Here is a 14,545-nt window from a genome sequence, read left to right as displayed (position 1 = left end):
CACCTACTATATGCTGGGCACTGTTCTAGGAACTGGGAATGCACCATAGTTAAGGTTTCTGCTCTCATAGAGCTTGGAAAGCCTCAATCACATTTATGTCCTCAGCACCTTGTGCGGTGCATGGCACACAGTGGGCAACCCGGGAAGACTGAGTCACTGAGTGACTGACAGTTCCCCAGGCAGGAAGAGATAAGCCAAGCCCTGGAAGTGCCATGCCAGAGGGAAACTCCGGGACACCTGGGATGCTTACTAGAGCACAACAAAAGAAGCTCCACTGGTAGTTTGATTCTTTGACAAGGAAAAAAGCAAATAAACATCAGTGAGTTCTCATATGCACCAAAGGATGCACAAAAACAATCACACCAACTTATTTCCTATGATCCTTAAACTGAAAACAACCCAAACGCCCATCAGCAGAATAATGGATAAGTAAGCCGTAATGTATTCAATACATGAAACAACATGGATGAATCTCACAAAACTGAGAACCAAAAGCATCTACTCTTACCTCCCCTCACACACACAGCTTAGGCACTGAGAACTGAAACCATAAACACTCCACAGCTTATCGTCTACATTAACATGATTTAATTATTCTGTATCTTCCTGTGAATAGTTTTACTATTCCAGGAGACTTGCCTAGGCAAATAATTTGATTGCTCATTATTGGAACCTCTTGAAAGATACATCATCTCTTCAATAGAAAACATCAACAATTTATATCCCAAGAGCCTTTGAACCCCTTGCCTCGAAATCTTTGCCTTGCTGTTTCCACCAGTCTCACATGATGATATCGTTATCCTTAGCAATCCTATTCAAGCCCTTACCTTTAAAGAATCACCTGGAACCAGAATCAAAATCTCGACCTCCAGAATCAAAATCTCCAACCTTTTCTTTCCCCCTCCAAGACACTACCAAAGCTCCTCCAAGGTGGCATTCTCCCTTCCCGCAATGAGCAGCACACTCAGCTTTGTCTTACCGATAGACTGTTCTGGCGATATTTCAGGAGCCAGTATTTGGTAACATAATGTTCAGTGAGAAAAACCAGACACCAAAGAGAACATACTTTATGAATCAATTTGTATAAAGTTAAAGAACAGCAAAACAAATTTATGATGATAAAAATCAGAACCATAGTTGTTTTGAGGGGTGTGTAGTAGTGGTGATGGGGTACAGATTGCCTGGGAGAGGATAGGAGGGAGTCTTCCAGGTGCTGGAAATATCCTATATTTTGATTTGGATAGTGGCTACATGGTAAAAACGCAGGTAAAAATTCATTAAGGTGTACATTTTTATGTGTATTTTACTGCATGTAAAAAAAAACTTTTTAAAAGGTGAAAAATATAATAGGTGTCAGCAATTATTAAGGATCTGACTGTAGTTTTAGAACTATTGCTTTAGCCAAGGGATTACCTTGAACAACGTGGAGTTAGGTATTCAGAGAGATCCCAGCCTCTCTACTTTGGTTTTGCTTTCAAATCCTTCCGGGCATCATCTATCATTTGAAACAGGGTTGGCCATGTAATTGGCCCTGAACCCTGCACACAAATCAAGGGTGCTTGCCCACATGTAACACAGAGGGCTGGGGTGAGACTCAGTAGCAAGTGGAATGTTTGACCCAGAGACTTCCAGTTGTAGGATGCAGCTAATGAACATAGATATCTTGAAAGGGCACTTCTCGGGGAACTGTAGTATTGCTCTTCTATAACACCTATGCGTGAAATGTTGCATAAGGGGGACCCTTTCTCTGTTTTAAGGATTTAGCTATGTTGGTTGAGATTACATCCAGAACTATGTCCTCAAAATTGGGGGCAGAGAGCTGGGAGAGATGGTTTTGGTCCTCATTATTTGTAAGATTCATCCATATTGTCTCATGTAGTAGTAGTTTGTTCTTTTTATTGCTGTATATTAAGAAAATGTGCGTGTGTGTGTGTGTGTGTGAGAGAGAGAGAGAGAGAGAGAGAGAGAGAGATTGATTTCAGGAGGTAATATGAAATCTAGCTCCAGAAAAACCTAACAGTCTTCTTCAACTACAGTAATTAAAATAAGCATCTAAATTGGCCAAGACTCTCATACACAAAATATTTAACGTTAAAAGGGAAGGAGGAACAATTTCCACTAGCCTGGGATGTGTGACTCAATTTCTCTGTTTGTTAAGGCACATTGAATCATTCCCATACATTGGGCTGGGCCAAGTCCAGTAAATACGTGCCATTGTTACCTCTTCTCTCACCTTAGAAAACTACAATAAGGAAAATTTAGGCTGTGCTACACAAAGCCCTGATAAAAGGCCAATGCTCAAAGAAAAGATATGTCATTATTTAATTTTTAAAATGGAAAAACAAATATACAGTTCATATTTGTAAAAATCTTACTTAGTAGCTGGACTAAGTAGAAAGTGTGTGCTTATAATTCCCAAACAGAACAGGAATTATGGCCTGCACATAGTATTTTTAGCCTGTGGTTACTGTCTGCTTCACCTGGCCCATCCCTCCCACTAATTGCAGGCAGAATCATTTCCCAGTGTTTACTTTAGAATGACTCCTCTTTCCTAGCACAAGAACAATGGTTTTTTCATACACTTGAGAAATTTACCTTTAAAAATAGTGGACGGCTCCCTGAAAGACTTTAGGACTGAGTCTTTCTTCTCATTTTTTGTTTACTTTCCAAAGGTAATATGTGTTTATTGTAAAAACTTTAGAAAGTATAGATACACAAAATGAATGAAGACAAAAATCACATGGAATCTGATTTAAATTACTTTTTAGTAATATATCTATATAAATATATATATGTATATATTTATAATATATGTTTATTTAGAGAGAGAGATAGAGCTTATCTTTTCTGTATTTCACAACTTTCATGTACACTCTGGGAGGCCGAGGCGGGCGGATTGCTCAAGGTCAGGAGTTCAAAACCAGCCTGAGCGAGACCCCGTCTCTACCATAAAAATAGAAAGAAATTAACTGGCCAACTAATATATATAATATAAAAATGAGCCGGGCAAGGTGGCTCGTGCCTGTAGTCCCAGCTACTCGGGAGGCTGGGGCAGGAGGATCGCTTGAGCCCAGGAGTTTGAGGTTGCTGTGAGCTAGGCTGATGCCATGACACTCACTCTAGCCTAGGCAAGAAAGCAAGACTCTGTCTCAAAATAAAAAAACAAAAAACTTTCATGTAATGTGTGGTCCATATCTTTTACCCTAGTTTAATGGCCTTTTGTCATTTTATTATACTGACCACATTTTATCAAACAAATTCCTTGTCAGACCTTTAGACTTTTGTCATTTTTCTTGCTATTACAAACAATACTCCCACAAGTATCCCTGGAGACTAAACTATTGAAAGCATCCTTGATGATTCTCTTAAAACAAATTTCTAAGAGTAAAAATCTGGGTTAAAAAGGACATGTAGACTTATAGATTGTTGACACGTATCACAAAATTGCTTTTCTAAAGAGCTGCATCAAATCCCACACCAGTTCCCACCATGGCTAAGGGTCGCAGGAACCATAATAAAAAAGATTTCACATACGTGCAAGAAATGCAAACTGTGGTGAAGATACCATGCCATCGATTTCTGCAGATTTTAATTCAGGAGATTTCCTTTATGCAGATAGTTACTTGTAAATATGGTAGCTATGGTAAATTGACACTCATAGGCCATGTGTACTATTCAAGTGATTCAGATTCTACGGTAATTTTTATTATTTTTATGCTGCCACGTGATAATGAGCTGTCTGAGTGTAATCCCTGAGGGAGTTTCCAGCCAAACTGAAAGGCCTAGACTATTATAGACCCAGAGCGTAGGCTATAAACAGAACTTGACAAGGGTGTAAGGTAACTCATGCAAACTATTTCCTCTGGGCAATGGCGTTGTCTACCATTAAAGAATTTACAAACAAGGGGAGACTTTGAGTCACTTAAATTCAGGTTCTGGGCTAGGGATGACTGAGGGTCACAGGGCCCTGTCAAAGTCCCCATTAGGTAAGTGGAGGATTTGAATGCCAGTGTGTGACAGTGAGGAGACTCTGCCCCTGGCTAGGGTAGCAGAGGAGGCAGAGGAGAGGAGTAGGGAAAGCATGAGTGTGCGTGTTAGACTGACCTGGATTCTAATATTTTTTCATTTGCTGAGGATGTGGCCTTGGGCAGAGTACATAGCCTCACTGAGCCTTGGCTCTAGAAAATGGAGACAAGTGTTACCTTCTGGGGCTGTTGAGAGATTTCAGGGGCATAATATGTATAAAACTAATTACCATAACTGACTCATTGAAAGGAACTCAGTAAATAATTGCTATTATTACTATAATGGTTAATAATTATTATTGCCATTTCTTTTGAGGATAAATTTAGGAAAAAGTGGTGCTTGTGACTGATTGTTTTGCCTTTTTTTTTTTTTTGATCCTCTATTGTAGAAGTTCTTAACCTGGTGTCCAAAAACTCCCAAGAGATCCATGTATAGATATCTGTGGGGGAGGGGGATATTAAACTTGTATGGTAAAAGAATAGGGTCATTATTTTTTCCTAACCTCTAGCCAAAATTTAGTATTTTTTTTAAATTACAACTGTATGCAACAAACCAAAGTAGTATCAGAAATACTGATCATACTTTGCTCTACAATAAAAATATACATATGTTTTCATACCATGTTAAATTTACTGCAGGTATCTCAAAATATCATTTCATTGAAATCAAATTTCAAAAGTATAGCAGTTCTTAGACCCACTTATCAGAAGGCTGCTGGGACAATGTGATTGCTGTCTTCCTGTCCACAGACATTGGAGTGATGGAGTTGGCTGTCAAACAACTACACTGTAATTTTTTAAAATATTTTGATAAAGTATTTTAATATATTAGTTTACTTTGTAACTCCATGTACTTAGAATTAGATAGAAATACATAAGTACCCAAAGGGACTGTGGCACAAAAATGGTTAGAACCTTCAGTCAGGAGCCACCATCGGGCACCTTCCCCCAGGAGGAGCTTGTTGTCTAACAGCCAGTCATGATTCTCTATTAATTGCTTGTCTATTTCCCAGGCCACAGAACATTTCTGTAGACAATTCCCCACAGGTCAGGGCATCTTGTCACTTGAAAGAACCTAACTCTGTACAGTAAGAGAAAATGTCTTGGACACTCCCCAAGAGTCTGGTGCCCAGAACATCAGGCAGAAAGGAAAGTTACCTAACGGAGGTGATGATCCTGAGGGATGGCACAGAAATGACAATTTATAGATAGCAGAGGAAGGTACAAGAGGAGGGAGAGGATGAGGGAGAGAGAGTGGGATAAAGAAAACAGAAGACATGAAGCCCATAGCAATGGGGGCTATTCAACCTGCGGACTGGGAAAACAAATAAGGAAGAAAAAAGGAAGAACTTCGAACAATGAAACTTCGACAATGAAACCAAACCACAACAAAATAGTACTGACTACTTTATTTTGTCATAAACAAGTGAGTTTGGGGAGGTATTTCCTTGTGGTTCTCCTACCCTTTTCCTGTGATGCTGATCAACTGCTTTATTCCGTTTCCCATCTTTCTTCTTCTCCAACTATCCTAGCCTTTCTCTCTATACATACATAATCCTTAGTGCTTGACTTTTAAGAACAAAAAGCTTTACGCATGTCAGAAAAAATTAGGATCTGGTAGTACTCAAAGCAACTAGCAGGATTGTATGTTTCAACTCATTCATTTGGATTGGAACATTCTCAACTAGTCCTTGCATGCCATGAAGTATTTGCCTCTCACAGAGCACAAGGCAGTTCAGAAGGCTTCTCTCTCATCAGAGATTTGTTGGGATACAGGTGGGAAACATCATACAAACAGTGAAAAAACACATATTTTCAGGTTGTTGGATTTTCTCCTTCTTCGTCTTAAAAAAAGCAACTAAACATCTGTCATTTAAAAAACACATATATACAACAGTAAATGGAATGATATTTTTATCCAAAACATCAGATATGCTGAGGACCATTAGTCAGTCTATAAATTACCTCCAGAGGGTGGTTTGTTTTATCATTCCTTAAAAAAAAAGTCTATTTGCTAAGTTCAAACACTGACATCACATGAAGATGCCAGTCTTTACACACCTTTATAAAAGTAGAATATGTGGAATATGATACATTAGTACAAAGTTTTACATATTAATACAAGTAAAATATATAAATTACAATGAAATAGAGAAAAGTTGTGGGTCTGTCTTGGGGTGGTTCTTTTAGCAGTCATATTGCTGTAAAAAAAAGAAAAGAATACACAGGTTATAATCAGGATAAATAATGATGACATTTCAGTTCTTCAAATTTCTGTTTTAAGCAAACATAAAGCAGGCTGAGCTCAACTTCAGCAGAGCTTTAGCCGACCACACTTAGAGCTTAGACAATGTTCACTAAATGTTTCCTAAACAAAACCAGATCCATTGTCCTACCTGAGTAAAAGCTGCAGAAAGGGTCCATGGAAACTGAAGGATACTGAATGCTGGGGTTGGCTTTGAGTGTGTTTGTGTAGGGTTTTAATCTTAGGGATTTAAAAGATAATGCCATGGGAGTTTCATACTAGTGTGGGCTCAATGTGAGTAACCTTTCAAATTAAATGCTACCAAGTTATGGACTCTTCTACACTAAAAGCCCTGTCCTTTAAAAGTGTCTTTTCTCTTATAAACAAAGGTAACAGATCTTCCCTGCAGTCTCTGGGAAAAAGCCAAACCTACAGTGACTCAGATGTGAAACCCAGTGTATTTGTTCCCCCAACTCAGAGGAGAGTGTGACTCTCTGCCAAATCACTTCAGCAATTTTGGTCATTGACTTTTTATGCCTGTTCCCAAAATGTACCGGCACTGAAGTCCAGCGAGAACTCACTTGGTTTAAATTCTGCCTTGTCTGAAATTCAAGGCTAAAGATAGATTGCATTATAGCAATCCCAAGAGGATTCTTCTCAGCCCTTCCTTAACCATATGGCCTAAAAACAACTCTGAATTGAAGGTTTCCCACTCTATTGTTGTCTTGGAAATCTGGCAGGATTTCAAAGAAATTATTAATCTTGCTGTACTTGCCTGATAAGGAAAACTAGATTTTTATTTTAACTTCCCCTCAAACATTATAGAAAGTTTCCATTTATTTAAAGTAAAGTTTTTCAGGGTAGAAAGGGACTTTTACTTTCCATTAATCTTTTTAAAGACTTGGAACGAGAAGAGTAAATGGTTTGGAAAATATAAGTTAAGTAAGTTTCTGTTTACCTAATCCTGTTTCACAGAATAAGACAAAAAATAAACCCCCCAAAATAGAACCAAAGCTGAACTTCCATCAATTCAATAATATATACCTTTTAGGAGGACATAGATATAAGAACTTTCCCCGCTACAAACAAATGCATATTTCTCTCCTAAATCATATCCCCAGGAAACAACCACTTCCTGGTTTTCTTTCACAGAGAAAGGCTTTTCATGAGCTGCTATTCAAAGGCCACTAGTGATTCTCCCTACTGAGCTGCATCAGCATTTTTGTGACCCCCTTATTAGGAAGGAACTGTGGGAAACCCAACAGAACAGCGAGTATGGCATAGTTGTTAAAAGCAAGAGCTTTCATGTAAAATGACCCAAGGTTTGAGACCCATTACTTCCTGGCCAGGTGATCTTACACATATTGCTTCATCTCTGAGCCATGGACTCATCTGAAAAATGGGTTTAGTACAGTGCCTCATGCAGTGAATGTTGGCTATTACTTGTGTAGACTAGTTGAGAACTTGAGAGCAAAGAGAGGACATGTTTTTTGTGTCTCTGCAGTCACAGCAGTGAAAAGGGCAGTGGGTTTGATCCTGAAGGGAGCACTGTCTATGGGCAGTGAGTTCCTATGCGCAGTGACTGTGAGACTCAAGGAAGCTTATTACTGAGAATAAAACTGAATGATACAGATGTGTTGCCACAAACATGATATAAGATTAAATACTGGTAGGTTGAGCGTGTTTGGTTTTGCCTTTTTCTCTGTAATGAAAACAATCGTACTTTATGGTAATTGACTACACCAGGGCCAGGCTAGAACATTCCCACACAGATTCTTACCTGCTGGCGAGAGCAGCAATAGCCACATATGCCTCCAAATATTCCGTTTATAACTTGAATGAGACACAAGATGAATTCAATTCCACCAAGAGCCAAGAGGATAGAAAACAGAGATACATTCCATTCTACAATATGCCTGGGTTCAACGCACTGGGACCATGTCGAGGTATTCAGAAGGTACCTGTGGATAAAAAGAGAAACTTTTGACACATGATCACACCTAAGGTGATAGCTCATAAGCTACTTCTTTGTGTGGTGGTTTTTCATTCAGAAAAAAAATAAATGAATTAATTCAATAGTGTATATAAGATTCTTCCAAGGCATATCATTCCACAAAATGTAGGAATTTGGCCCAGATCTTGTTGTAATGATAAGCATAAAATTATAACTTATAACTTTTGGCTCCTAAGCTAGGATTCTGTTTCCAAATCGTCACCTTGTAGTGATGCTTCTATTTCCTAAAAGACTATGGATTCTTATAAACAAAAATAAAAATACAAAAATATATTTATATTTAAAGCTAAGTAAAATTCATGTATGTATATGGATGAGAACTAAGAGCAGATGTGAGGAAAAAACAATTCATGGTTTCTTTTTCTTCTAAGTTGACATCAGATGGGTAATGTGCCAAGGTCATAACAAGGTTTGAGGGAGGCACATCTCAAACATCAGCGTGAAAACCCAATCATCACACTTACAAACTACAAAAGGATCAATTCATGTGTTTAAGATCATGAAGTGATAGGGGATTTTTTTACTCTGTTTTCCAATTATATTATTGCTTAATTGTAATCTGTGTAAAACAGACGACTTTGTAACTAATACTGAATAAATATTTATTTAGAAAATATGATCTATTTAACATTAATTTTTTAAGAACTTTAAAATATTAATTTAGATCGTTAAAATTTGATTTGTTCCTTTTGAAAATTGTCCAAATTCTGCCAAGTTTGGAGATTCAATATATTAGAGTTTTTCAACTGAGACCTTTTGAACAAAGTTATTTTTTGGTTTTAAAGAATAAATTAATTTGCAACATGAAGCACAGGATCAAATTCAATTAATTTGATACCTCTTTACTTTCATGATGCTGTGCCCATGCATCTATCATAGCACGTAGCACATTGTATTCACTCACTGAACAAAGGTTATCAAGTACTCAGTGTGAGTGGGACACTGAGCCAGAGCTGGGGATGCAATGGTGCACAGGCATGGGCTTGCTTCTGGAAGAACGTAGCATCTAAAGGAAGAGACATATACTCTGGTTTCTCTTCAAAACGAATAAATCTTTTGCCTTTTTCTAAGGGAAGAGACAAGTAATAGGCAACCTCAATTCAATAGGTACACTAATTAGATAAACGCAGTATGAAAAAGCCATGGCTGGACGTGGTGGCTCACACCTGTAATCCTAACACTCTGGGAGGCTGAGGTGGGAGGATTGCATGTGCTCCGGAGTTTGAGACCAGCCTGAGCAAGAGTGAGACCCCGGCTCTAATTAAAAAAAAAAAAAAAAGTATGAAAAAGCCAGAGAGAAAAGGCACCCAAACCAGTCTGGGAAGAATACCTGCTTATGTATCTATTCAGCAAGGCTGAGCTCTGTGAAGGTAACAACCAGATATATCTGGCACATTTGTTGATTTAAAAAAAAAAAAAAATCTGTTTTTCTGGCCCTGTCTTTCTGCATGTCAGTGAAACAAAAAACTCAACACATTTTAAAAGCTTTTGAATGATAAATAATAACATAAAGCCACCTTGTGAAATGTTAGCAAACCATGCTGAGGTCATATCTGACTGTATGTACATGATCCAGGAGATTTTCTAAATACCTGGATGTTCTAGTCTGAAAAAGTCCACCTCTGATTACTCTCCTAGAATTTCAGCCTTCGCTACATCATAGAGCATTTGGATTCTTAATGAAATAGGATTTAATCATGTGGGAAAATCAAGGATTGACTTAATTCCACAAAGAGGCCTGGTATAATTCTTTCCTTATCACTTTTTCCTGCCACAGCAGAACAAAGCAGCTGGAAATTAGAGACCTAACTTTGGAATGGTTCATTGAAGCCAATCAGAGATTCAATTTGTTAGTTTCAAAAAAACAATCAGTTTTTCTGGCCCTGTCTTTCTGCATGTCACTGAAACAAAAATCTGTATTTTCAGGTCGCAACATAAAAAAATTCTTCGGCTCCATTTGGCAATTGGCTAACTAACCAGTGGCTTGTGATGATTATTTAGTAGTTATTCTCCATATTGAAATTCTTGGACGAACTCAAATGAGAAATGGTATAGAAGCAAAAAAAGGTTTCTTGCAGAAGCTGGAATGGGTAATGAGAGGGGCAAACAATCAAACAGCTATCAAAAACATTTAGTGATACTTCCACCCCTCCTTGCATTCCAGCTGCACAAATCATGACTTTTTCTAGAGTTAAGTCCGTGCGATAATTTTGTATGTTTGTACATACACAAAAGGCCATTTTCTAATGGTACATTCAGTATGTTTTGAACAAAGATGAATCACAATTGATAATAATTTTGAACACCAAAATTTCAAAATCTTGCAAGTACCAATTTTCCTTCAAAGGCTGCCATTGAGTTATGTTCATTGTAAGCTAGTAGATAATATTAACATCTAAGAGTGGCAGTGCTCACAAGTGTCAGCCTCTGTGGGGGACATTTTACATATTATCTCATTAATTCTCATGACAACTGCCATTAGTTTTATTTTATAGGCGAAGTAACTGAGATGCAGAAAGGTAAGTTCACTTTTTCCTGTACTCAGAGAGTAAGTGTAGAGTTGAGATTGAATCTAGGCCTGATTCAAGTTCATGATCCTATGAATATGGTATATTCATGAAATTCATGTAACTTCACTATATGCTATACAATTCATGGGGATAAATACTCTTGGTAATACAAAGGAAATTCAAATTCATTATTAATATTATTTTTACTCATGAATCTCAAAACTAAACTTTTCAAAATTCAACTTTAGCAAGCCAAATAGGGAAATGATAAACTCAGAATCAACTCCTGCTCAAAGAAGTATGTCATTCATTCCTTACCATGTACATAAGTTTCTGTCAGCTTTCCTGTTTTTGTTCTTTTCTCAATAACTAATATGAAATACATATCAACATAAAAAAAGGAACTTCTTCAATTATCCTGATGTTAAAATCATGAATAAGGCCTTTCTTATATAGTTTAATAACTTCAAATAAAGGGGGCATTGTACTTAGTTCTTATGTTGTATGTGAGTGTGTGTGTGTGTGTGTGTACAGGAATGTGGTATAATTTGCCCTGGGATTTGGTTAAATTCATATAGTTTCCATTATTATATAAGGATTCTATAATACTTTTTTATAAAATAGTAAAATGTATTACATTTAATCAGCCAATCATTCTGGTATAACATATATACTACATGAGCACAAAGTCTTCGGCCCAACTGCCTGGGTTGAAATCCTAACTGCCACTCCCTAGCAATGTGACCTTGGATAAGTTACTTCATCTCTCTGTGCCTTTATTTCCTCATCTATAAAATAGGATTAACAGTGGAAGTCACTTCATAGGGTTATCATGAGGACTGAATTAGGGAATCGATTCAAAAGCACTTAGAACTTGTCCCGGTCAGGGAATGGCCATCCGTCTTTGGATATCTATTGCCTAAACTGCGCCTGAGTCAGTGGGAATAAACCTGGTTATGTGGGTGCATGAATGGATAACTGGGCGCCTGTCTGGTCTGACGGAGTTGCCACTCTACACATGTGGTGCATATGAACGTGTGGCCAGGTAGGGAACCATTACGTACTGCCCCTCGGTGCTGGCAAAGGTGTAGTTCCACTGCCCAAGGGAATCTATGCATCTCGGTCCTTCCGCTAAGCCCAGGGCTGCCACAATGACACAGTAGCCAGATCCTGCAATTCCGATGAGAGCGGCCAGTACAGAAGAAAGCATCTAGGGAAGGGAGAAACACAGGAAGTGAGCCACAGAGCGCATGGCTACATCTTAGGAATCGTTTTTACCACGGGAGCGAGAGGACCTACCGCGCATCTCTTGCCACAGTTTTCGTGGCCGCAGCAGCCACAGCAGTCGTCCTCTTCCAGCCCGATAAACACAAACGCCGGCAGGAGCATCTGGTTAGAAAACAAGCAAAGTAAGATCACTGCCCTTCCCTGGGCTGGTATGGGTTGGGTTAGGCATCTTTTGGTAAAATAAATTTATTTCTGATGGTGTTGACTGGCTTGGATTAGGTTGACCAAGTATCTCAAACTCTGAGGAGTAAGCCTTCTTTAATGTACTATCTGTTTTTATATAATGTGTCAAAGCATTCTTTAGAGTAAGAATGTAGTACAGGAGGAGTAAAATAATAACCTATATATGTGTTTGTTCTGCAGGAGTTCATAACACAGTCCCAGATGCAAACTCTGTTTTGGAACTATTAACCCCTTCCTTTAAATTGGATTTTTTTTCCACCTTGTAGAATGTAGAAGATACCAACAAGTCTTAATAGAACAACTGAAACTTTTTTGTAAGTGAAAGAGATGCAAGCTATATATAATAAATATGAACCGTTTCCTTGAAGATATGAATGTATAGTTTTAGCTTAACAATAAAGCTCTTTAAATAAGGCTAAGAGTGAAATACTTTAAATCTGAGAGCAAAAGAAACTTAAATGCAATGTTATGTTAAAGACAAATGATTATGTTAACATGATAGTAATGCTTGAATCTGAAGCAGATTTGCCATGTTATAATTAATGCATTAGGTTTAAAGGTTTTCATATCTTTTACTTGACTAAAAAAAAATGTATCTTGTATGGTGCTAACATTTTCATAACATTTCTCTTTAAAGTTCTTAAACCAGCATTTTAAAGTAGCAAACTCAAGTTTGTTCACATTCTTTCCATGCTGTGCTTGAAGCTAATACTTTTAGCTCCCAGGTTGCAGGCAATTAAAAACAAACGTTGGAAAAAACAACACATTCCACTACTAGCTCCAGACACTGCTGATCTGCTGCTAAGTATAGGATTTTTCCTAGATACCACACCCCAGCATTACATAAAGGAGAAAGCTTTCTAAATAGCAAAGCACTCACAATTCATTATTTTTCCCTGTCACAGATACCTAAAAATAAACAGCAGAGAATTTGGATCCAAAACTGTTGATTTAGACAGATAACCAGTCAACCTCTCCCAGCTCCCCAGGGCAATGTTAAATGACTAACCTGATCCAGTACAAGAAACTCTAGAGTCTCTCGAATCTGATTTAAAAGCTAATATCTGTTTTCAAGATATTAAGTAAGAGAGTTTAGCAAAAAGGTAGTTCACTTTTAGTTGAAAGAAGATTTTGTAAAACAACATCTAATAAAATTAATACACTGCACTGTATCTATTTCAATTTTTATATAATCTGCTTTCAAAACAATGCACAAAAAAGTCACTTGATTTGGAAATACGAATTACAGAAAACCTTCTATGAAAATAAATAATAAAAACATCTAGTTAACAGAAGAAAATTTTTTTAAGATTGTAATAATTCTGAATGACTTACCAGCAAGCCCCCTCCTACGATGCCAGAGAAGAACCACACGAAGCGGCTGAGGTGGTTTTCAGAGGCGTACTTTGTTTCCCCGTTGGGAAAGTAAAGCAAAATGTTAGCTACAATGCAAAGGATGGCAAGCCCCACCAGAGAATGTCCGATGCATCGTGCACATCTGCCGTAGCACATGGTGGTGGCAGGGAGTCTGTGAGGTTTTCTCCCCCTTCTCTCTGTCCTCAGCTCAGATTCCCCAAGTCAGGTGAGAGTGTGCCTGTCTGTGGAGAAAGCAAAAGCAATTTTCCAGCCCATGCCTGCTACCTCTTAAATACTGGGAGTTCTTAGTCACTGGGCGGATGAGGTACTTTGCTTTCATTGGTCCTGACTGCAGGCTCCAGTTGGGGTGGAGGGAGGTAGGGGGAATGTCCCGCCCTTCAGACGAAATACTTGGGACAAGCGAACCAGGGGCGGGACGTGAGAAACTGCCTCAGTCATAGAGAACAGAGAAAATGATTAATTCTCAACAAGGCAGTCACTGTGCAACTTTTTCACAGGGTGGAAAGTTGACAGGAAAGACTGTCCAGTAACTGCCAAGTGTCCACGGTGTGACTGCTCTGGTTGAGGCTTTGAAAGACAGTGGGCTGCGACCCTGCTCCATGTAGCTGTCTGGACAGCTTCCAGCCCAAGGGCTTTGTTCATTTTTACCTCTGCACTGATTTAATTTGTCACCTGGGGCTAGTGCCCTGAACTCTGAGCTTATTTCCTTGTCTTTTAAAAACAAGATGTCTGAGGCATTACTTATGGATTTGAGAAGGCTGTTGGGAAAATGACAGAGCGGGCTTTTTCCCTCTGCCTACACCAAACTCTGCGGACGGATCCTACTGTTCAGCCTCCCTGGACACCTGCCTCCAAAACAAGTCTGCACCACAACAACGGTGGTAGCAGTCAACACAAAGGCCTC

The 14,545-nt window shown here is 38.4% G+C and overlaps 1 protein-coding gene and 1 non-coding gene across 3 annotated transcripts; both read right to left on the bottom strand.

Moving 5' to 3' along the window:
• Nucleotides 1-5,419: 5,419 nt before the first annotated feature.
• TM4SF1 (transmembrane 4 L six family member 1) lies at nucleotides 5,420-13,974 on the bottom strand. 2 transcript variants are annotated; one of them, XM_012782838.2, is made up of 5 exons: nucleotides 13,600-13,974; nucleotides 12,094-12,183; nucleotides 11,859-12,004; nucleotides 8,031-8,231; nucleotides 5,420-6,226 (listed from the first exon to the last, which is right to left on the bottom strand). In XM_012782838.2, exons 1-5 carry the CDS (start codon nucleotides 13,774-13,776, stop codon nucleotides 6,121-6,123), a joined length of 720 nt encoding a protein of 239 aa, XP_012638292.1. In that variant the 5' UTR covers nucleotides 13,777-13,974; the 3' UTR covers nucleotides 5,420-6,120. The 2 variants fall into 2 exon arrangements, with proteins under 2 accessions (XP_012638292.1, XP_012638291.1); XM_012782837.2 differs by having other exon boundaries at nucleotides 8,051-8,231.
• On the bottom strand, nucleotides 8,660-8,763 carry LOC142875479 (small nucleolar RNA U13). The gene has a single exon (XR_012922834.1). It is a non-coding gene; the product is annotated as a small nucleolar RNA U13 (small nucleolar RNA).
• Nucleotides 13,975-14,545: the final 571 nt, after the last annotated feature.

Source organism: Microcebus murinus, chromosome 1, assembly GCF_040939455.1.
Source record: "Microcebus murinus isolate Inina chromosome 1, M.murinus_Inina_mat1.0, whole genome shotgun sequence".
NCBI classification, from domain to species: domain Eukaryota; kingdom Metazoa; phylum Chordata; class Mammalia; order Primates; family Cheirogaleidae; genus Microcebus; species Microcebus murinus.
Note: the sequence above shows the minus strand (reverse complement) of the source record. Positions and strands in the feature narration are given on the sequence as shown.